This window comes from Ambystoma mexicanum, chromosome 2q (genome assembly GCF_040938575.1).
Source record: "Ambystoma mexicanum isolate Mex_15411 chromosome 2q, UKY_AmexF1_1, whole genome shotgun sequence".
Lineage (NCBI taxonomy): Eukaryota > Metazoa > Chordata > Amphibia > Caudata > Ambystomatidae > Ambystoma > Ambystoma mexicanum.
Window position 1 is genome coordinate 1307798593 of NC_090924.1, and position 24869 is coordinate 1307823461.

At 46.8% G+C, this 24869-nt stretch overlaps 1 protein-coding gene across 1 annotated transcript in view; it reads right to left on the reverse strand.

Moving 5' to 3' along the window:
• The window catches only part of GGCT (gamma-glutamylcyclotransferase), a 166139-nt gene that overhangs the window by 126651 nt on the left and 14619 nt on the right, over positions 1 to 24869 (reverse strand). Inside the window, exon 2 of the mRNA XM_069648765.1 lies at positions 18333 to 18478. Within this exon, the coding sequence (XP_069504866.1) occupies positions 18333 to 18478 (146 nt within the window). The remainder of the gene's footprint in view (positions 1 to 18332; positions 18479 to 24869) is intronic.

The window sequence follows — 24869 nt, forward strand, 5'->3', positions numbered from 1 at the left end:
AGGCAGATCAAGGCCATCAGGAATTTCATGACGCTGTACAATAAAAACACAAAATATTCTGTCTGTGAACATTTTGAACTCTATGAGCAAATGATGGACACAATTACATAAAAGATAGCCAGAACTGTATAAATTATGCTAAATGGACATTCTCTCCAGAGTACTGGGACGTCATTTAGGGGTTGCCAGAGGTCACAACTGCGACCTCTGAGGTCCCCCTTGCGACCCCTAAAAAAAATTGTAAAAGAAATTCAAAGAATATATATTTTTTTTTAAATGCAAGCTCCTAGACTGTAGCCAGCACCATGTAGCTCTTTACTTCTGGAGTGGCTGGCTTTCTTGTTCAGGCCCCTTAAAAGAAAAAGAAGAAAAATAAGAACAGGAGTGCCACAAGTCTAACACTTTCAGCACTGACCCTAAATAAGAAAGAATAGGAATACCAAATAATGTCTTTCTGGAATTCTATACAATAATTGCTAGACTCATTAAAGGTTTATTTCAGGCACACTTCAGGGGGTGAGTCACTGATTTAGTCTGTTCTTAAACACCTAAACTCAGCCTTTCATCCTTCGGAGGTCAATAAATGAGTACCAACTCAGGTTGGGTGATAGTGGGTGTATATTTTCCTGTTTTGTCAATGGGTGACAGGTTGTGTTCCATCGCTTCCCGTGATTTCACTTCGGGGTGGGGTCAAATGACATCACTTCCTGTGATGTCATCAGGGGGTCAAGGGTCATGTGATGTCACTTCCGCTACCCCAGGCATTTTGGTGAAATGACGTCCCTGCCAGAATACTCCAGCTTCTGTGCTGGACTGGAAGACCGAAAACATTCAAGATGGTCCACCTACAAGGCGGCCATCTTGAAACGTTTTTCCACCCATAGAAACCCCCAGGTTCTAAGACCGAGTTAATGGTTTTTGGCTCACTTCAGGCCAGAGCCAAACTGGGTGCAGAATATGAAGCCTTTGTTATAAAGGAGACAATTATTCCTGTCTAGCCTCAGGTTAAAACATTGGGGATAATGATGGAAGCATCAGTGGGATCGGAAGCACAGGTGAAATACCACCATAAGAACAATGCCTATTATTTACATCTGTTGAGAACCACCCGCCCTTTCCTCAACGAGGAAAATACGGCCACGGTTGCATGTCCCGACTGGACTATGGTAATGCTTTGCTCCATGGGACCTCTAAGAAAGAAATAGAAAAGTGTCAACTAATGGAAAATCACACCATCCGTATAGTGAAGGGCATCAAGCACAAAGAACACATTACGGAAGGAAGAAAATTGCTGCATTGGCTGAGAATAGAGGAAAGAATTATTTTTAAATCAATGACTATAGTTCACAGATGTATCCATGGGACAGCCCCGAAGTATCTAGAGAAACAATTCTCGAAATACATTCCCTTACGGTCTTTACGATCAGAAGATCAGGGTTTCTTAAACGTGCCACGCTTCTGCCGGGCTACCGGTAAGGGTAAAGCATTTTCAGTACAGGCAACACATTACTGGAATAAGCTACCACTCTTCCTCCAGTTGGAAATGAATCTGTTGACTTTCATGAAATCTCTGAAAACTCTTTTCTTTAAATGAGGGGATCTGTTTTTTTTTGTCAATCTTAACCGCTTGTTACAATCTGTGCAAATGACTGTCTCTTGTTTGATGTTTGTTCTATGTCCCATGCGCCGTGATGCCTGCGGGCTTTCGGCACAATACAAGCACATAAATAAATCAATAAAAATAAAGCAGCCTAAAATCTACAATGTGGGGAAGACCAGGCCCTGCAAGAATTTGTGCAGGAATTAAAACACATCTTTGCCCAAACCAGCAAAACCAGAGGTCAAGTAGGTCTTCAGGCCAATCACAAACAGGTAATCAGGGAGGTAATCGCTACCAATGGGACCGCTAATTCTCCTGATTATATAAGTCCCAGATACAAGGGCAACCAACCTATAATGGGGTATGTATGGACCCCCCAGCCCAAGAGGGGGTCCCGCCAGGTAAGTACACCCCCACAGGAAACTTCCCTCCTAAATTCCCTCAGTAGGGCAGTAATCCCCCAAATCCTGGGTTAAGTTTCTTTCCCGGTATCCACAAAACTCTAACCTGCAGGACAACCCTCCTTTCTTTCCCCAGTTTCAGGAGCCCGGACTGCCCAATCCGGGAGAGGGGAGGCCAAGGGTGGAGGGTTACCAAAATCCACAATTCCTGGGGTACTCCGGGAGAAGGGATAGTTACCCTTCCCCTGAACCACCTAGATATGAACAGAGACCCCCCGTACCAACCTGAACCGGTGTCCCAACTGGAGCACCAGGCCCAGAACCTCACACAGGATCTGGGTCGCATGTTGAGGGCTCAGCAGAACCCTCAGATGAACATGGCACCTCAGAACCCCACAAACCAAGGGTCTGTCACCCAAGAACAATGACAGGGAGAGAACCCCGACAATTCACCGGTTCCAGAGGAAGAGGCACGGGAGGAAGAGGGGTGTAAGGCCCTAGATGAGGTTTCCTTCCTCACCTGTGAAAAGCCGCTAGACACCCAGGAACCGGAATAAAAATCTCTCGCCCCCAAAAATCTGCAACCGAGGGAACAGAGGGTGGGTAGGAGAAACAAAGACAGTATGAAGGCCCATTTTGTGGAAGAAGTTAGTGTCCTCCAGTTTGAAGGGGAAGAATCCTTAGAGGATTCTGGGAAATAAATCTTCTCCTTCCGGGACGGGGTAACTCCTCCCAAAGAAAAATGGGTCCCAAGTTATCTAAATGGAGACTGGATGGGTGTGGGGACTGATTCAGAGTCAGCTATCCCTGAACCTCAGAATGGCCATCCTGAGAAAAAAAATTGTAATGGAGGGATCGTCCCCACAAATTGGTTGTAGTGACTGCCACCAGGTAAGCGGGGTCAGCACAGAGCTATGGGAAACAGGGGATTCCAAAATGTCCACTATTTCAGGATGCCACATTTTTATTACAGATTCCCAGACTCTGACACAGAAAATAGTCCAAAATGCCACTGTGTCAGTCTAAAATAAAGGAATTAACCACCCAGCTTGCCCAAAATGTACATTACCTTTGCCCACTTGAGGAGAAAGAGGGGAGATTTTATGCGCCCGTTCAAGTGCAAGGGCAATGTCCAATTTCAGCACTGGTGGACCCTGGATCCCAAGCCACTCTTCTGTCAAAAAGGGTCTTTGAGCAGCTAAATTCAGGAAGGGGGGAGAGATACCAGATCCCTCTCACCCCTCTTCCTGGATAACTCCAAAACTTAGACCGGAATGAAATTCCTGTTGAGGGGACTGCGGATTTGGAAATACAAACTGGGCGACATAAAGTGAAGCACCCCGTCATAGTCGTGACTCCAGAGGGAACAAACCTGTCTACAAGGGAATTACATCCTGCGCAGGTTGTCTCCCTTAATAGACTGTGTGAACAAGGTGCACTGGACTCAGACTAATAGGCCAATAAAATTTAAACAGAGTGTCAACCATGTTAGTTTAAATGGTACATGCCACATGATTGAACAAAAACCGGATCAAATTGAGTTTCATCTTCAAAATAATCAAACCCCTGATGTTACAGTAATTTGCTGTAGGAGAACAAGCTGGTGATGGAAACTCTCCATTCCTGAAAATCAACCTTCCTTCCAGTTTTATGTGGCTTCCACACTGGAAAGAAATACTTTGAAATTTTATACTGATTCACAATCTGAAACTCCTGATTCCATAGTCAAAAGCGATGAGAAACCAGCTCAAAGCATAGCTGGCATTCAGAAGAAGGGCGAACAGCTCTTCCTCCCCATTCAGTTAAATGAGGGGAGGGAGTCTGTTCTCGCCCGAGTTGGCTTGAATAGCGAAGAAAGCTTCATCAGCGAAGTATTATTCAGAAAACTCCCAAAAGACAAGACTCTGCCTGCTGTTGCGTCAGTTTATCAGTGGGTATGAGGCCTGGAAATTCCCTGTTCCAAACATCTTCTGCTTAGCAGTTGCATGCTAAAAATGTCTGTCTCTGGTAAAAACATACAGCATAATTGTTGGGTCGTGTGAGGTGTTCCTTCCACCTTTTACATGGGCAGTCACATGCTCAACCGACTCAAAATTTATTTGGATCCCAGTAATTACCAATCCCGGCCCCAACTCTAGGGTAACCCACAGGGCCCTGGCAATCCTAAAGAAAGCCTTCCTGTCAGCTCCATTGCTACCATAGGCAGTTAAGTTCGAAAATGGAAAGGATGTCACCATCCCAGGCCTAGCCTACAGAATCCGCATCCTCAAAGGAGATCTGACATTAGAGAAATGGGTCTGTATTAATCAGCTAAACAGTTGTCACCCTAGGCACACTTTGCAGCAAATTGAGGAGCCAAAGTAAATCAAATAGAGGAGACATCTGGAGCATGAGAACAAGAAAAAGAAGAACCAGAAGGGAACAGGTAGGTTTATAGATATAATTATTTAACAGGGAGTATTTTTCTTTGTCAGGACAAAAGGGATTCTCAAAAATTCTAGGCAAATCAGTAGTTATCTATGTCTTGTGAGTGAGCATTTGTCTTTATCATCAAAGTACTGTCATTATTGCAATGCAGGTGTGTCCCACTGCTGTCAACCTTCTTGGAAGGCAGGCAGTGGTAAAATGCAGTAATCGGTTCTTATTTATTCAATAGATTCATACTGGTTGCACCCTTCATAGACCGAGGAGGACCTGCCCGGGTACCTGGAAAGAAAAGATCAAAGACAAATCTGGGGGTGTCGCTCCACACCACAAAGAAAGAACTAAGGGGAGGCTGTGGGTGTCGCTCCCCACTCCAACGAGAGGCGACGGGAGGATATTGACGTACTGCTCCATGATGGAAGAATGACTCCACCTGATGAACCCCACTTTTCCCTACTGATGAGTCCCACTTTGCCCTACCGACGGATCCCACTTTGCCCTTCTTTCCCTAGACAAATAATCTCGGAAGAGTCGGGGGGGATTTGTGGGATATATTTACCCACTCAGCAGTACTTCCTCACATCATCCAGCTGCACTTCAGCAGTTAACAGCAAAATAGCTGCGCTGGCTCCTTGGAGCACCATTGCCATGCATCAAAACTGCATTTGACAGCTACAAAATGATGGCTGCATCATCTTGCCAAGCACCTATTGGACAGGATGGAACAAGAGGGCACACTGAGAAATCCTGCCAGTGTGTCTCTTACATGCACCAAGAAGAAAATTGAGAAACAGCATTGTTTTGCTGCTTGATCCACATTCCCCTTGAAAAAGGAAATATTGGGCCTTCATAATGATGGCGCCCTGACGCTATTTACATCTGTTCAACATCACACTGCTTTCATCAATGAGGCCCTGACATGCCCACTCATATCCAGATTGTGCTCCAGCAAAATAGAACAGTATCCCTGTATGACAGGCAGTGTCAGCCAAATCTGAGAAATCAAAAGAAGCTTTATTTTTAGTCGCACAGGAAAATGCTTGACTTTTGAGTTCCAAAATGTGAAATACCAATGCTGCCAAAGAGACTCTGGCTCTCTGGGCCTATGGCAATTTCAATGGACCTGTGTATTAAACAGATTGTTGTAGAAGTGAAACTGACTGAGGCTACACAACAATGTGGGAAATTGCGAGAGAAAGCCTTTTGAAATGGTCATCCCAGCAGACTTCTCCATGTGTTAACATGCTCTTTTGCAAATAAGGAAAAATGCCTGTTTTAAAAGTGTAATGTTGAAAGAAGGCCCAGGCCTTGCAGTGTAAAGGGGGGTTTTGCTGGGAAACATATATGGGAGGTTTTGTTTTAACAGACTTGATTTTGATTTAAAACAAAATAAAATAAGAAAAAAAGACATGGGTTGCCTTCTGAAAACTAGCCAAACAGGTTTCTGTCATGGCTTAAGGGACATTTGGCTGACCAAAGGAGTGGCCTAACCCCCGACAGAAGGAGCCACCATGGATGCTAGGACACTTGAGTGCTAATTGCTACCTTGGAAAACTTTGAATGGACCAAAAGCACTGAACAGCCTAGGCATTTTACAATAGGGATTCTAGGACATGGACATGTGAAAAAGGAAATCACACGTCCCTGTGGCTTCTAATGGGAGCTTCAAAGCCAACTCTAGAGCAGCCTTGGAACTATGCCCTTATATGGTGAACAATGCTGACCATTGTGGCTCTAAAGACTATTTTATTAATAAGCTTTTAAGACCTTTGCAACAGGACTTCGCAGGAATGTAAAAAGTTAACAGTTTAAATGTAATTTTGTGTTTTTTTATTTAAGTTATAGAATTTTAGGTCGAATAGTTATCACTGAAAATCGCGAAAAACGATTAGACGGGCGAAACAAGTTCCTACAGACGTGAGAATTGGACTGCCATGCTCTGCATAGAATATGTAATCTGCCTATGTAATTTGTTAAAATGCCACAACTGTAAAAATGTGCCGTTTATGTCAAAACTAGATTTTAGCTAAAGTAACTGTAGGATGATCCTAGGCATTGTAAAGCCACATCATAAAGCTGATGTCATGTCTCTAAAAGTCCAACCAGCTGACAGCAAGGCGGTAATCACCCCTGGCCAATCCAGTTGCTAGAGGCATGGCCGCCCTAAACAGGCACCACCATATAATTCTATGATGTCACCATGCCTTATAAAAAAGGGTGGCTGACAGAACACACACACCCTCTTTTGAATTTCCAGCACCTGCGTATCCAGATATTCCACCTTCACTCTGCAAGATTCCAGACCCCAATGCCAGGAAAGGGATAGTTGACCCAGGCCTTCCTATCCAGGCAGAACTACCCTTCAGCACTAAAACCCCATAACAAAATCACACTAACTTCAGGGAGAAAGGGGAAAGGTGGCTGAGGCCGCTTTGGGATTCTCCAGTGCCGCCTGCTTGCCCTGCTTACGCGCTCCATCCAGCTGAGGCGTTGCTGTGCCGTGACCAGACCTTTACCTAGCTGTCTTTTGCCAGGAGAGCCTGCTATCCATTGACCAGAACCTTTTGATCCCAGAACCCGGTTGGCTGTCCAAAATACCAAACTCAAGCGTGGACTGTGAGTTTTTCCCGATCCCATAGCAACACATAGCCTACCCCATTTTGACCCCTTTTTCTTTGGCCTATTTTCTAAGTACTCCTATCCATACCCTGATAACCTGTCTACACAGTTCTAATTCTCTGTGCACCCTGTCCTTGTTTTTCTAGTGTTAGCACAATTCTTTCATTCAACTTACCTTGTAACTCCTTAGCAATATTTGGAATATTTTCAATTAATTCCCACATAGATCTGAACGCGAGGTGAAAGGGTGAAGTTGCAAATTAACCTGGGATCGTACCGTGTCTTTCTTCAACAATTCAGTCTGAATAATCCAGTTTAAGTAAAACTTGTCCTTTTTCTTTCCAAACCGATTTCCTCTCTTTGAAGGCTTTATTTTACCCAAACCGACCCTCCTTTTATCTTGCAAATCTCATCCAGTTCTTCAGAGTATTTCACCCGTTTTTCTGAAAAACGGTTTTGACATTTAAAACTGCAAACTAGAAAAAAAGCAACTTTTCCGTGTGTGATTGACTGCACTGTGTTTTCCATTTGAACCTGCTTTGTGAACTGCATGCCTTGTGTGATATCTTACCTTATAGTTGCTAATGATATGATAGCCCTGAGACTGTGATAAAACATACGTACATCATTATTTAATTACACATATAATTAATAATTTGGTAAAATCCAAGTGTCATTTTAGGCCATTGCAATTCCACTCAGAATTAGATTAATTGTGGATTGAGGGAACATTGCAGAGGCAAATCTTAAACTCTGGTGCTATCTATCCTTATTGAAAAAGTGCTCCTATTCATTTGTGCTTTGGACATGTTCTTGTAGAAGGTTACCCAAGTGTATTTCAGTGGTTTTCATTGTAATTATCACCCCATTGCTGATTGCTGCCCCATATAATAATGGTGTGATTTTCTTTGAAATTAAAATAAATAAATATTGTGTTACTAGCCACCGACCTGGTTCATGGTCCATTGTGACCCAGGATATTTGTAAAAGGGCGTGTGCGATGGGTTGGGCATCGGCTCAATTAGAATTTGTTGAAATTTTTTTTAAAAACATTCTAATCGTGCGCTAAATCTAAGGCTGAGGACGAAGGTCCTGGTCCGGTGTTTGACGCCCGATTGGAATCCTTCACACGCTGTGCATATTTATTTTCCTAGCATTTTAGGATTGTATAATTAAAAAGATGCAAAACTAAGTTGCAATTGAGAATTACTGCCTGATTCATGGAATTATTTGCGTGAAAAATGCAGATTTGCACCCCTTTTTGCCCGAAAATCCACATACTTCAAACAGGGATTTTCAGGCAGAAAGGCGCGCAAATCTACGTTTTTCACGCAAATAATTCCATGAATCAGGCAGAAAATCTTTTGTAACAAATAATGCTTCTTTTCTCCCCAGTGAAAGCAAACCAGTATCGCACAATTGTATTTTTCAGAGTTCCTGTGCTGTGTGTATAATCATGTGGAGGCAGATCATTTTTACACTTATAATTAAATGTACACTCCAATTATAAAAATACTGTGTTAAATGATGAGTATGCACAGTCTAGTTTACATCCATTCAACCTTGCAGTCAATGGGGTACATTAATACAAATGGTCAGTGGCAGCAGAGTCTTTGCTCAAGGGTGAGTGATTGTCATTACACCAATCACAGGTGTTCTAGCCTCTCAAATCTTCAAGACTAGAATTAAAAACACCCAAAACCTGACTCTCTAGGAAGTGCAAGCGCTGTTAAAAAAATCAAATGAAAGTTCCATTTGTAATTGAAATAAAACTCTGCCAAACCTGTCCCTGTGATAAACCAGATAAGTATTTAACTGTATGTAGCGCTCCATACATGGTTCGTCCAACATCTAGGCACTGCGATTATTATACCTCAGTCAATACTCAAGTTTACTGACCTCTGAAGGATGTTAGCCAATAGGATAGCTCAGCCGGTTTAGAGCTTGTTGCTGCGATCTGTAGGTTTGAATCCCGGCAAGTCCAACTCAGCCTTTCGAGGTCGATTAAGAGTACCGACCTTCGGTTTGGTGATAATTGTGAGAAACATATTCTATGTACAGCGCTTTCCCAAAAGTGCTATATAAATAACCATTTGACCATGAGATTAGATATAGAATTTAGCATGAACCCTTGCCTCTTTGCACGGTTGTATCATAGCATTGGTATACCATTAGGTAGTAATAGCTCCAGGAAATTCAATACAACTCATGTTTGATTTATTATGCAATTGGCTAGGTTGTTGTGTTTTCAACATTTAAATATATACAGGAGAGATCAAATGGCAGATCTTAGAGAAATAATGAAAAGGTATATTCTGTCACAATGATTTCCAAACAGCTTTTGCACATGCCGGCTCACATACATTTTACTCTCTTGCAAAGGAAAAGTCATTTGTACTCTCTTGACATCACATTTTCTCTCAAAGATTAAAAATGGGGAGTAAACTGCTCCCATCTCAAAATCTTATCTGGGGCACTGGGTGTACTACCCAACCTTCCCACCAAACCCTTGGAATCATAATTCAGGGCGAAATTAACAAGGATTCCAGTCAGCAGAAATTAAATTCCTGAGACTCTGCATTATCAGATGACCAAGAACAGTGATCCTATCGAAAACTCTGATATGCAACACAAACCACCCAACAGAGTAAGACTTCCAGCATTAGGCCACCCAATATTAATCACACCCCAAGGACCTCCAAAACTCAGGTACGAAAGACAGGAAAAGTAGGATATTGAGTAGGGCAGCGGGAAGAGGCAGAACAAATCTCCCACCACAGGAGGCACGGCTGCTCTTAAGTCTTAAATCTTACATTCTGACTCACCACCAGCACACACTACCTTCATAGGGTGGCCAACTTAAGATGGACTAATTATCTTTTTTGCTTTATCACAGACACACAGGGACGTCATTTAGGGGTCCTCGACGTCTCCCCTGCGACGTCTAAAAAAAGTTTTTTTAAAAAAAAGTAAATAAATATATATATATATATATATATATATATATATATATATATATATATATATATATATAATGCAAGCTCCCGGGCTGTGGCCAGCAACACGTGGCTCTTTACTTCTGGAGTGGCTGGCTTTCTTATTCAGGCCCCTTAAAAAAAAAAGAAAAATAAGAACAGGAGTGCCACAAGTCTAAAAACTTCAGCACTGACCCTAAAGAAGAAAGAATAGGAATACTACATTATGTGTCTTTGGGGGGCGTGGCTAGCCGCCATGTAAGCAGGACTCTCTCCTTGTAGCTCCGCATGATGTGCCCTTGATTCTGCTGCCGAACTGCGGCTTTACCCCACCACTGCCGCTGCAATTCGCGACACCCGGAGCTGAGCACCCAGAGCACCTGCATGCCAAGTCTGGAGACGCTACGACCTTCGGGAACAAAGATATCTGATTAGTACCGAACTACGCCGGCACCAGGAAAATGGCGCCCACCTAGCCGAGGACGCCGCACGGGAGACACGGCGCGCACAAGCTGACAGCACCGTGGACTGGTGGTGCCTGCGGCGCCCGTGACGAAGCTGAACACCCTCCGCGGCGGCGGCCTGCACTCTGGTGTCCCCCCCCCCGAGTCCCGGGGTGGCTCTAACGGGCCCCGACACAGAGCGACCAGCGACGCATCGCAAGAGGAAAGGACCCGCCGTCTGGGGCCACTGGCGGGGGCAAGTGAGACCAGACGGCAATCCGGCTCCGAGCGGCCTGAGACGAGTCACTGGAGCCTCCAAGGACCGGACCAGCACCACACCCAAAGCGGAAGCGAGCGCGGAGAGGTCCGCCCAACACACGCGGTAAGGAGGGGGCGAAAAGGGGATCCCAACCACCATCACCAGCGCCCCACAAGAAATAAGCGGCCCCCCCCCGCATTGGCGCCCCAGCTCGCTGCACCACATCATCCGCAGAGACAACTGAGACCTGCGCGGCAACAACAAGGAGCCTACCCCGGGATTGATGCACCGGGAGGGGCGCCCCCTGAGAGCGGGGGCCAGCCCTCGACCCAGTTAGCCGCTGACCTACGATTGCGGCCACTGCCCGGGGCACGTACGCCAAGCCCGGGGGCGCGCCCCTCCTCCACTGGGCCAAGAGGCACAGCACCCATAGACTGAGGGTGTTGCGGCCAAAACACTCCACTGGCCCCACAGCACGCAGCGGCCAGCCCGGCCTAGCCGATCGAAATGTCAGCAAGAGGCAACAAAAATAAACAGCGGCAGACAACCATGGAAACATATGCAGCCTGCGGCCCAGCCAACCAGGACACCGACACCACCAGCACAACATCCCCTCAGGAAAAGACCCTGGAACCGGCAAACTCACAGCTACTGGAAGCCATTAAAGCCCTACAGAAGACCATGGAGACCAAAATTGACGCCGTGGCAATCGACCTAAACCTGCTGCGACAGGATGTCCGTGCCATAGCTAATCGCACCGAAGCACTGGAGACCCAGGTCCGCGAGAACACGGAGGCGAAAACCCAGATGCTTAATGACATGGACGCCTTGGTGCAAAAGGTACAAAATCTAGAAAACAGGGCAGAGGAAGCCGAAGGACGGGCGCGCCGCAACAACGTTAGACTCCTCGGACTCCCTGAGGGTATTGAGGGGAACGACCCCACGAACTATATTGAAAACCTCTTGCTGCAGGAAATCGGAGCTGGCAAGCTGTCGCAGGGCTTCACCATCGAACGAGCGCACCGTTCCCTCACCAAACGACCACCCCCCGGGGCCCCGCCCAGGCCTGTAATAGCCAAGGTACTCAATTACAAAGACAGGGAGGCGATCCTCGCATTCTCGAGAGCGGGTGGCCGCATACAACGAGACTCAGCCAAAGTGGCCATATACCCGGACTACACATTCCAAGTCCAAATGGCGAGAGCCCAATTCATCACCACCAAGGCACGACTGAAAAACGCAGGCCTACGCTATATGCTACTCTACCCGGCCAGGTTGAAAGTGATACACAACAGCAAAGCACTACTGTTCGATACAACAACGGAAGCCAGCGAATGGATGGACAGGGAGCAAATCCCAGACATTGAACCCAGAGAGCACAAACCGCGGAAGCAACGCCCCAGGTGACACAGGCCACTCAACCCTGGAGCTCGACTGACATGAGAATCAAGACACACCGCACTGCAGCAACATCGATACCCACAGGAGCGATATGGGAGTCCGTTAACTCCCCACAAGGCAACAACCGGAGAGCTCCTGCTGAAGGACCCACAGAATTTTGGGTGCATTAACCCGCCCGTAGGGCGCCTGAAGACCTCGGTCAATGGTGCGGAAACGGGAGAGTCAGAACGAGGGGAACCTCGCTAGACGTGTTCAGTTAAAGGGAAGTTTAAGTTTGTTGGGAAGGGAAACCCAGTTTAGTAGACCCAGTTGGAAATTAACGAACGTTAAGTTAGTGGTTATTGTTCACTTAGAAGGGTATCCTAGAAGAGGTACCCAGTTACGGTTACATGGGTTACAGACCAGGTCCATCCGCTGCAGGATCACCTCGAGGTTCGCTGAAGCCACCCGCAATCCCACCCCAAAACCACCCACAAGCCCAAAACAATGCATAGACCATGGCTGACAAAATTAGAATAATGTCCTGGAATGTCCGGGGTCTGAATAGTTATGTCAAGCAACATCGCATCCTTTCCTTTATGAAGCGACACAAAATCAGCATCGCCCTCCTTCAAGAGACACACCTTAACGCACCCAAACTCGCCGCACTGGCCAAAGCCTGGAGAGGAACCTGTGTTGGCACCACGTTCTCCTCATACGCAAGAGGAGTCTTGATTTGGATTGCGCCATCCGTCCCCATCGCCCTATCACACACCAAAACAGATAACGAAGGCAGAATGGCCCTGATACAAGGCACCATAGAAGGAAAAGACCTGTGCCTAATCTGCACTTACGCCCCCAATCACAACGCCACCGTCTTTTTCCATTCACTATACACTCGCCTGAGCCCTTATAGGGAAGGCCTAATACTATGGGGAGGTGACCACAATTGCACCCTAGACCCGCGCATAGACAGAGCAGACAGCAAACACTCCCACCCCTCCCCCCCAGCCAAAGTACTCATCGCCCTAACACAGCAACTCGCCCTGAAAGATCTGTGGAGAACACAACACCCTGACGCCAGAGCCTACTCCTTTTACTCCCCACCGCACAACGTGCACACTAGAATCGACACACTTTTTGTCAGCGAGGAACACCTGCCCTACTTTGAACACACCCAATACTTGGCTAGGGTGCTTTCTGACCACTCACCGCTGATCACCACAGGGTCCCTGACAACCCCCAGGCCCCCCGTCCCGACATGGAGGCTCAGAAGCGAGGCGCTCCTCGACAAATCCTTTAATGAACAAATACGACAGGGTACAACGAACTACTGGCAAACTAACATCGACAGTGTCCAACATATAAGCACAGCGTGGGAGGCATACAAAGTGGTAATAAGGGGCGAAATGATAGCCGCCTCGGGAGGAGCCCAAAAGAACATCACATCCCTGCTTGAGTGCACTGAAACTGAGTTGAGGGACCTGGAATCTGCACCATCCCCTGACCCCTCCCACTTACACAATGTGATCGAACTCAAACAGGCGTGTTTAAAACACTGGGAGACACTAGGAAAGTTAAGCCACGCGAAATACACCGAAAGAAACCACGCTCTAGGTGACAAACCCGGCAAACTACTAGCGTGGCTATACAAACGTGAGATCCCTAAAACACCCATCTGCCTACTCCGAGACGAGGAAGGCCAGAACATCCACACGCAAGCCGAGATTAACCTAGCGTTCAAAAAGTACTATCAGGCCCTATATTCCGACCCCACCCCCCCTAGGGACACGGACATAGAGGATGCCCTCGACAGTATCAGGCTACCACACCTGGACGAGCACGTAACCGAGGCCCTAGATAACCCCATCACGCCTGAAGAGGTCATGGCCACCATCAGATCAATACCCACGGGGAAAACACCAGGACCCGACGGGCTCCCGGGGGAGTTTTATAAGAACTACGAAGATATATTGGCCCCCTTGCTATCCCAGGTATACAACGAGGCATACAAATTAGGCCACCTCCCCGACACCATGAACGAAGCGGTCATCATTCCCCTGCTGAAGCCCAGCAAAGATAGCCAGGACTGCGGTGCATACAGGCCCTTGTCCATGCTCAATGTAGACTATAAGATACTAACAGCATTGCTAGCTAAGAGACTACAGGCGGCCATCCCACATTTGATACACAGAGATCAAACCGGGTATGTGCATGGACGTTCCATCACTGAAAACCTGCGGAAACTACACCACGTCATACACAGCACGGACAACAAACCTGATAGAAGTGCGGTGGTGTCCCTCGACGCCACTAAAGCGTTCGACTCGGTCAGGTGGAAATGGCTCTATGCCACCATGACCAAGATGGGAATCGGGCCCACCTTCCTAAACTGGGTCAAGCTCACCTACGCACATCCCACCGCCAGAGTCCGAACCAACAACACCTATTCAGATAAATGGTGCCTCTCCAGAGGAACCAGGCAGGGGTGCCCCCTATCCCCCTTACTCTACATCCTGGCCATCGAACCAGTGGCAGCATACCTTAGGCTCGAATATGGCGATGGGGGCATAACAATAAACGGAGTGTCCCACTTAGTGTCCATGTACGCGGACGATATGCTCCTCTACCTGAAAGACCCCGAGCACATACTACCATACATACTTGAAACCCTAGAAGGATTTTCTAGATGCACGGGGATCCTAATTAACCACGATAAATCCTGCCTATACCCCTTGGCAGCCCTAAGCAATACCAGGAAAGAAAATCTCCCCCCATTAGCACTCCGGTGGGAACCCACCACATTCAAATACCTGGGCATCAACATCCACCGCGACCCCAGAACAGAGCATATAATAAACACAGTACGGGCTAAGGAGGGCCTAGCCAAATCAATCGACTTCTGGAGCAAGCTGCCCCTTTCGGTGGCTGGCAGAGCGGGGCTACTCAAAATGGTGGCACTACCGCGACTGCTGTACTACTTCACCAATGTCCCGTTCTACATCCCGTCACAATTCTTCAAAGAACTTAACAAACTCTGCCGAAAATTCCTATGGCACGGGGGGCGATGCAGAGTAGCCCTAGAAACCACACAAAGACCGTATGACAAAGGAGGCCTCAAAATCCCCAACTTTGAGCTCTATTATCTGGCGGGCCAACTGAAACATGTAATACAGTGGATGGCGGACGATGCAGCCACAGATACCCACCTACTACAGCCCAGAAACTCCCCATGGCTGCTTAGAGACTTACTCTGGACTGAGTCGGAGAGGAGTCACCGAGACTCATACCTAATTCACCTGGGCATCCGTACCTGGAAGAGGGCCTGCAGAATCGCCAACCTGGCGGACCCCTACTCCCCACAAATTCCAATAGCCGCAATGATGTCACACAGACCAGAAGACCTGAAAGTGATCAGGAACATATGGGAACCCCTAGGCATAGCCACCCTGGGAGACCTGGTAGACGACCGAGGCATTCTCAGTTTCACCGAACTGCAAGAAACTACGGGAATACCGCCCGGTCAATTCCACCTACACGGGGCAGCAGCGAACAAACTCACAAAACGATGGCCAGAGATGGAGACCCTTGACACCGGCCACGAACCCATCGAGAACCTACTAAGTGCGGCGGAGGGAGGCCACGAAACCTCGAGGCTCTACGAAACTCTACTGAACTGTGCCACGCAACAAAGTCTCAAGAGTAGAGATAAGTGGGAACTTGAACTCGCCGAGAGATTCGAAGACAAAGAGTGGGATGCAGTGACGCGCTACCACAAAAAAGTATCCCGGAACTCACGGTTCCAGCTCATACAATTTTACATTATTCATAGGGCTTACCTCACCCCACGTGTCATCTCCAGATTCAATGAAACGAGCGCCGCAGCATGTCCCAAATGCCTGGATCCCTCTGCGGGGATGGCCCACATGTTCTGGGGATGCCCGGCAATCCAAACCTTCTGGTCACAGATCCAAACCAGGGCAGCTAATGCGGACATAACGCTTGACGTACAATCCCCCAAAGCCTGCATCCTGGGCCGATACCCCAGGAACAAAAAAAACAGGTCACTGAACAGACTCAAAGACCTCATGTACATCTTAGCAAAAAGAAGAATTGCTATGGCCTGGAAAAGCCCCAAGGCACCCGATGTGGCAACGTGGTGGGAGGACCTACACAGATGGACCACAGCCGAGACGGGAGCATGGGAACTGGCGCAAAGACACCAGAAAATCGACACCTCGGACGATCTACTGCAGTGGGTGGCTCTTACGGTGTCCTTGTTCCACCCCAAGGAAGACAGCTCCACCGATGGAGACATAGACAGCACAAACTGACCTGGAGGCGCAAGACTGCAGCGCGTGGTTATGGACTTGGTCGGGGGGGGAGGTGGGAGGGAAATGGACCAATCCCCCATTGGCTTGGGGGACACTATGTTTGTATGTTCTTATTGTTAAGAAAATAATAAAGAAATTAAAAAAAAAAAAAAAAATACATTATGTGTCTTTATGGAATTCTACACAATCATTGCTAGACTTAAAGGTTTATTTCAGGCACACTTCAGGGGGTGAGTCACTAATTTAGTCTGTTCTTAAACACCTCAACTCAGCCTTTCATCCTTCTGAAGTCGATAAATGAGTACCAACAGAGGTTGGGTGATATTGGTGTATATTTTTTCTATATAAAGCGCTTAAGCGTAAGTGCTATATATCATTAGGTCATGGACGTCTGCTTGCATTCACAGTAATTGGGTAATATGAGCCTATACACACTGATATTAACAATACATATGGCGATCCATTCTTGTATGAAATGTACATCACATAGTGATATCTTAATCATATTTTTCGTAGTCTACAATGCTATTTGATGCCACTTCCTGTTTTGTCAATGGGTGAAAGGTCGTGTTCCATCGCTTCCCGCGATATCACTTCGGGGTGTGGTCAAATGACATCTCTTCCTGTGATGTCATAAGGGGGTCAAGGGTCACGTGATGTCACTTCCGCTACCCCTGGCATTTTGGTGAAATGACGTCCCTGCACTTAACCTGCCTCAAGACCCACCCACTTGCCTGTAACAATCCATATATTGGTCCAGTCCTCTTTTGGTGGAGGCTCCCATGATGTTGCTACAGAGCAGCTGTCTGCGGCCAGACTGCCACCATGCCGGGCACAACCCTCTTTACTGTTGCGACTTAAATCTGCAATCACCTGTTCCTCAAAATAGTAGCAATGACCTTGTCACGCACTATCCAGCACGTTATATCATGGTCTGCTTTCTTATTTGAAAAAGATGAGAATGTTAAGGTGGTGGCATTTAAAGTTCATGCCCAGGTAGCGAATGAACCCGGCATAAGGCTAGAGCAGTAGCAGAGGTGCAAGTAAGAACTTGGGTGGGACCAGAGTATGAGCATTATTGGGCCTCGGCGAGTGAGGATACGGACACCTGATGCTTCTCAATGGGACTCATTACGACCCTGGCGGTACGGTATGGACGGTGCCGGCATGGCACTGGCACCGTCCATACCGTACCGCCTTATTCTGAGTTTCCCTCGCGGGTTCCTGACAGTCTCACCTGGCGGGCTGTGCGGCACCAGCAAGCAGAACTCGTGATTGCACCGGCACCATTATATACGGTGCCGGTGCAACCATGCTCCCGACCCCCATTGTGCCCTATGGGGCAGAATGGGGATCGGGAGCCCGGCATTACCGCCTCCCGCGAACGGGCAATTACCGGCCCCTTCATCTCGTAATGGGCCGGTTATTGCCCAATCGCAGAAGGCGGTGCCAGGAGCGAGCATGACGGTAGCCGGCCCTGCCATACAGGCACGGCTACCGCCATGCTCGCAATGAGGCCCAATGAATCCTCATTGTTGTCTCAATCTCTATCCTGTCCCTTGCTTTGGTCTTCCTGCTCCAGTCTTATTTCAGTGTTGCTCCCATCTGTGCCTTGCTCTCCTCTTCACTGTACACATTCATAGTGCACAGATAAAAGGGCAAAGGACAACGTAGCAACTTGAAACTAAAATGTGCAAAATCAGATGTTTTAAAATAAATGCTGCATCATGTAGTCTTTTCTACTTGTTCGATGTGAGCATAATGTATGGCTGGGGTACATTTCCTTTCTAAATTTGTGACAGTGCGTTTTAAAATGTCCGTGTGCTCCACCAGCTCCAATAAACAGCAGCCTGTGTACCGACCTTGGTGCATAAATAAATAATAATAATCCACCTACTTGTCAAGGGATGCCAGGTTTTTAACGTTCATTTTCCAGACCACTCCCCACATCTCCTCACCAGGGCTCAGAAGAATGGTGGCCGACCCGCCATGCCAGCGGCCGTTTTCTCTTCCGCGACGATTGCCAAAAGCCAGTTTATAATCCTGCCAATGCAAACAAATACATCAGTCACAACTACAGGCACATTACACATAAATGGGCAGCATTTACAAAGCTGTACATCTTAATCTCTGCGGCCCTTCCCTGGCCTGCTATAGAATGGACGATCTGCAGGCTGGTGCAATCGCCTGCCAGTTCAGAGCAGGGCGAACGCTTGCCAATCAGAAGCAAACACCGTGGAGCGCAGCGTGCCCACAGCAGATTGATCAATACTCGCTCTGATGGCTGTGACTGACGGCACTTTGTGGAATCTCCCATTGCAGGGGTGAGCACTGCTGGGGCTATTCAGCTCTTGCTTGCAACCTAGACAAGGCTTGTTAGCTTCAAACCAATAGCTACTTGCGACTCACCAGGCCAACTGGTTCCATACAAACATACTTCTGTGACATGAACTCTGTGTTTGGGTATATTTATTACCGAGCATTAGGTCGCATCGAGTAGACATTTACAACATAATGCAAACGTATATAATAGAGGAAAAGTTATAGCTTGCACCTGCTGTGGATAGGGTGGCCAACTTTTCAAAATGGCTTCGCAGGACACTTTACGTATGGAGGTTCAAAAATGGTTTGTGGCGTGCGCGCGGTTTCAATGCTACCCCCACTCTTCTCACACCATCCCCAATGGGTCACATCCTTGGTGTTCTCGGACAGCAAACAGACTCCTGCAGTTTATTTCAGAAATTGCCACTTCTGCCGGGATGGACTCTTATAAGAATCGGCCCCACCTCACCTGCCACAAGCTAAAATACTCTCCCCTTGTGTGCAGAAAAATAAACTACCACTTGAGCCATCATCTTGGTTATCCGCTCTTCTCCCCTAACTTAAGTTTCCAACTACCTAAAATCTTGCTGACCCTCCACATACTGACACTAACTAAACTCAATGGCTCTGCGATCCTCCTCTCTTCATAACCTTTCCACTCGCTAACCCTTGTGTCATCTTCTGTTTCCGCTCCTTGTCTCCACTTGCCGCCTCCACTCAAAAGCTCTCCCTCGACCATCAAAGCCAGCCCCGTCAGTTGAATGGTCTAGGACATGGCCCCCGCTTTGCTTGCTAGCTGGAGAAGGAGCATCTCCTATGGCTCCCTTCCCTCTGATCCTTTTCTTACCTCATCCATCATTGCTGACTGCCTATCTGCCATCCGGTCATGATGTACTTCCAATGATCTCTGCCTCAACGCAAGCAAGACTGAGATCCTTCCTATTGGGACACCTGCTCCCTCTTTCAGTCCCTCAATCTGGCCATCTTCTATGGGCTCTCCCCCTTCTCCTTCATCTGAAGCGAGAAACCTTGGAGTCATCTTCAACTCCTTGCTCTCCTTCATCCCTCACATTCTGGACCTTGCCAAGATGTCCCGCTTTCAACTCCACCTCCTCAAAGGAATTCTTCCTTTCCTTACCTTCTCCCAGAAGCTCAATTTCTCTAGAGCACTGGTTCTCTCTAGGTTAGACTACTGTAATAGCCTTTTCCTTAATCTACCCTTTTTTTTTTTTTTATTATTGTATTTATCCAGTTTTCTGGATTTTAACAAGTGCTCGGTTTTGTTTTGATCAGACGATAACTTATGCTGACACCCCTTGTGAGCACTGCGCTAAGGCGATCTACCCTTTTCTTCTCTACGACCCCTCCAGCTAATCCAGAATAGGGCTGCAAGATTTATCCTTGGCTTCAAGCCCAGGGATCGCATATCTCCAGACCTAAACATTCTCCACTGGCTCCTGGTTGCGGCAAGGATCAAATTCAAATCCCTCTGCATCATCCACAAGGCTGTCTGGAGTCAGGGACAACGCTACCTGCAACTTGCCCTCACAAAATACCCTCCCTCCAGATCTTTACGTTCCTCTGGCACTAACTCTGTATGTTAAGCGCTTTGCTAAACAACAAGCTGGTGGCCCATTTCTCTCCTCAGCAGGCTCCCTCCTATGGAATAGCCTCCCCCTTCCTCTTGATCTTGAGCTGGATCTCCTCAAATTTTGGAAGCTCCTCAAGACTTTCCGTTTCACCTGCTCCTTCCCTCCCTCCCTCCTCTATTAAATCCCACAGTTGCTGAGATTGGTGATCAGGACCCATGTGTCCACCCGGGTCCTGGCCTCTCACACCCAATCACCTACAGCCTCCACCCCCAGCACTTTGCCTTGGCACCCACTGGTCTATGTCACCACAGGCCTGTGGAGGCTGACCACTCCACCTATACAGCTGCTCACTCACTAGCTCTTGACACACATAACACTCTCTCCCCCTCTCCCTCCCTCCATCCCTTCCTCCATCCATCCCTCAATCCCTCCCTCTCTGCAGGTGCACGTTCTGAATGCACCCAAGGCCTGTATTTGTTCTTCATCCTCATGTTCCCTCCCTGTTGCCCTGTGGGCGCTTTGAAACACTATCTACTTGATGTACAAGCGCCTTACAAACGCACAATAAATAAATAATACCACAGATGATCAGGGTTCAAAATTAAGATTCGATGAGCAGGGGGTAAAATCAGCTCCTGGTGTCAGGCATCAATCATCCCAGTAGGCAGGAGCTACGGATGGGAATCCGGTGCGAGTACACAGCACAACTGTATATGTAACTGCCATATGAGATGCGCTAATATTTAAATGTGTCCTAGATCAGTCCCAACTATTCTTGTATCTACATTCCCAAAGACTCAAACTTAATTTCACACATGCATGTTTGTAAGGCACCAGTTGGCCTGGGGACCAATGGTAAAAGTTGGTTTTAAGTTAACCAGGCTCCCCTCGAGTAGAAGCAAGAGCTAAACAGGGCCCAACTATTTTGAACCCTGCATGATTACATGTATATTTGTACCACTTTTTATGAACACCACATTTATATCTGTTCTTTAGCCTTTGTTCCAGCTGTGTGCCTTATGATACAACACCTCCATTAACTGCTATTCTCTCCTCCAGATAACCATGTTGCATTATTTTTTTAAATAGGACCATAACATTTTGTTAAGTTCTTTCGGCCTCCCTCTCCTTGTTCGGCTTCGCTGGTACAAACTACTAAATAAAGCACATTGCATCCATATAACAAGAATGAGGAATTTCTTAGGTGTGTATTTTGCTATGACTGTTCGTGACCTGCTACTCTTTTTTTCAATTTCTTTTGTTCCGATATGGTCATTTTACATATTTTATTGTATTTTATTTCACGTTCATTTTATTTTATAACATGTATTTATAGCTTTTTGTATAACAGATGCCATGGCCAGTATAAGAACAATTTACTCAATACAATCATTCAAATATCAATCCCAGTACAATGAAGAAGCACATAGCAAATATAGTGGACCAACCATGACACACAAAAGAAAAGCTATATTAATAATAGTTATGCACACTATTTAATTCACATTTTAAATGCCCTCTACCCAGTAAATGCCTTCGTCATCTGTAATGTATCCTACGAAAATAATTCCTTATATTCCAGTACAAATAATTGCCAATACATAACTACATTGGGAATTTGGCTAGGTGCACAGTGGGGGTGGGGAGGCGAGGAAAGGGGAAAAACGGTTAGCGGGTGAGTAATGGCTGTTAAGTTGGAAGAGGAAATGGGGTAAAGGGTAGGGTATGATTGGGTATTAAAGTGTGTTATAAATAACTTCAGGTTTCTAAGCGCGGCCCCGTGTTGCTCCGCGTCGTCTTATTTCCAATGCGAGCACGTTGTCCCTGAGCTATCCTCCCGAGACAACGTGATTAGAGTGGAAAAACGAGTGCACGGTGAAAGGAAATCCGTTAAGGAAGTCTGGGAAAGTTATGCAGACAGGAAAACCACAAAGATCGGCTGGGCAAACAAACATTTCACGGGCAAAGCACCATATAGACGAAACGTAAAATCGAGGTATGGTTGAAGAGACACGGAAAATTAATGTACGGAAAGCCTAAGACATGAGCGCCTGGGGACCAATTCCGTTGGTGATGGTGCGCCTTACAAATACCTTTAACATAGCATAACCTACTTGAAATAATTCATGGGGACAGTGAAGAAGGCACACGAGAATGAAGACAATTGAAAAGACAAAATGCCTCAGATCCATGGAAACACAGCATATTCTAGCATTCTCGAGAAACGAAAAGCAACAAAGAATGGAGCAGGCACAACAACTGCAAAAATTAAGCAATAGAAAAGAATTGCACATAGCACTGCACCAAGATGCCTGGAGACTCAGGGGCAACGTGTTTGTCTTGGGAGCAAGGGAACAGAGAGTGACATAGGTTCGAAACCTCGTCCTGCGCGTCATAAAAGATTAATTCATGAGGATGTGCTTGCAGCAGTGGCGCAGAATCTTAATTGGATGGGCATAAACATTGTCCATGAATGTCCATGAGCTCCCCAACAAACCCGAGTGGAGTTTTCTCATGGAGAATTGTTTTTTATTATTTTGCGTTTTTAAAGCGCTCACACAGCCCCTGGGCTTCGAGGCGCTGTTACAAGAATTGTTTTTTTTTTTTGTTTGTCTTAGTTGCGAACGCGGTTAAATACCCAGAGGTTTCTAAGCGCGGACCCGGGATCGAACCTGTGTTGCTTCATGTTGTCTTGTTTCCAAGGCGATAACGTTGCCGCTAAGCTATCCTCCAAGGACAATAAAATTAAATAATGCCTTAGAACGGTGCACTGTACAACACACATTCAAGAAAGAAATGGGCAAAAACCCACACAGTTTACAATCCGTTTCCTAGAATAACACATGAAAAAAAAATAGTAGATGCCAGGTTATTTACACTGTACAGGAGCATTTTCGAACATATTTGAATGATGCCTTTGACAACAATATATGTAAGTACTATGCCAGTGTAAAAGAAAAAGGGACAGACTGGATTTTCCCTAACATGTCATTGCTGGCTGTGCCAATACAGGACAGTATTCGCACGTAAGAACACTTGTCAAGTTTGCTGTGCCTATAATGCCAGTAAAAATACTATGCCACTGAGAAAATATTCATACTGGCTGCGCCAAAATGTTCCAGTAATTTGCATCTTTCTGCCAGCACTACACATTTCACACACACACAGAGCTCCGATATTCATTAACTCATACATTCAGAAGCCCATAAGCATCCCTCATCACCCCAGGCAACATACACCCACATGCACACTACACGCACAAACACGTGTATACATACACCCGTGCACACAGTCACACAAGAAAACACCATAATTGCCAACATGACCCATTCCAATCTTTAGGTGCTTATCCAGTCCTGTTTTTTTTTCCTTTGCATTCTGGGACTTGTGCTTCCACGTTTCCCATTATAAAACTGGGACTACAAGTCCCAGCATGCAAAGAAAAAAAACAGACTGGATAAGCACCTACAGATTGGAACGGGTCATGTTGTCAAACATGCAACACCGCATGCATACATGCACATATATACAAAATGTTTTGTTAACATATTTTCTGCCATGCAGTGCTCATTGTCTCACCTACAGACTCCCTCTCACTATCTTTGCTGTACTGGAAGGCCCATCGGACACATATGTCAGGCAGGAGGAATGGTCACTCAATGGCATCACCCAGAGTCCTGGTTCCAGGCTAGAGCACAGAGGGGCCCCAGGTCCTCCTAGTATGCACGGGATGGGGGAGGGAGTCATTGCAAGAGCGCCCCTTGAACATTTCCATCACGGTGCAGTATCCCAGTCTAGGGATGACAGAACACCCCCAACCTGGACATGCACAGCTTCGGTAGTCCAACCAAGTTTGCAAGCTTGGCTCGACAGGAGGTGTCCCTTGGCAGCAGCTGAGGGAGAACCAAGCCCTTCACCAGCTCTGCCACGGCGCATCCATAACAGGCGGGAGTCAGCTCCCAGTCGGCCATTATTAAGGGACCCCGAGCAACAATAGTATGAGCACCCAGCCAAAGCAGGAAGAACGCATACAGTACTGGTGTATCACTGGGATGAACTGATGAGGGCAGGAATGAGCAGAGCAGGGGACCCTTCCACTCTGTGCAAATAAATCAAGGGTGTGGGATTGTACAGCGCCTTTGCATTCTAACTCACACCTGCTTGGTCGCAGTCCTGCGTGGGAAGCAGTCTATCAAAGCTGCACAGTGGGCTTCTGGTTTTGGGCGGGGTCATCACTGCCAGCTCTGAAAGTCCATGAATGGTGGGTGGCCTTTTTAATGTGTGCTCATCGGTAGGGCTTTTGATCCACTTAGTAAGGAAAACTATTGGCACGGGACTCTGGGTAGATGGGCACACAGAGTGTAAGGAGGAAAGAGCATGGTTATGTTATGTTAAATGATATTTATAGTGTAGGGGAAATAGGCTGCGAGTCTGGCGTTATTCCGGAAACCGGTTATTTTCATGGATATCTTCATCCTTTTGAAAACTATGGCAAAAGGCATGTTTATAAAAACACATTT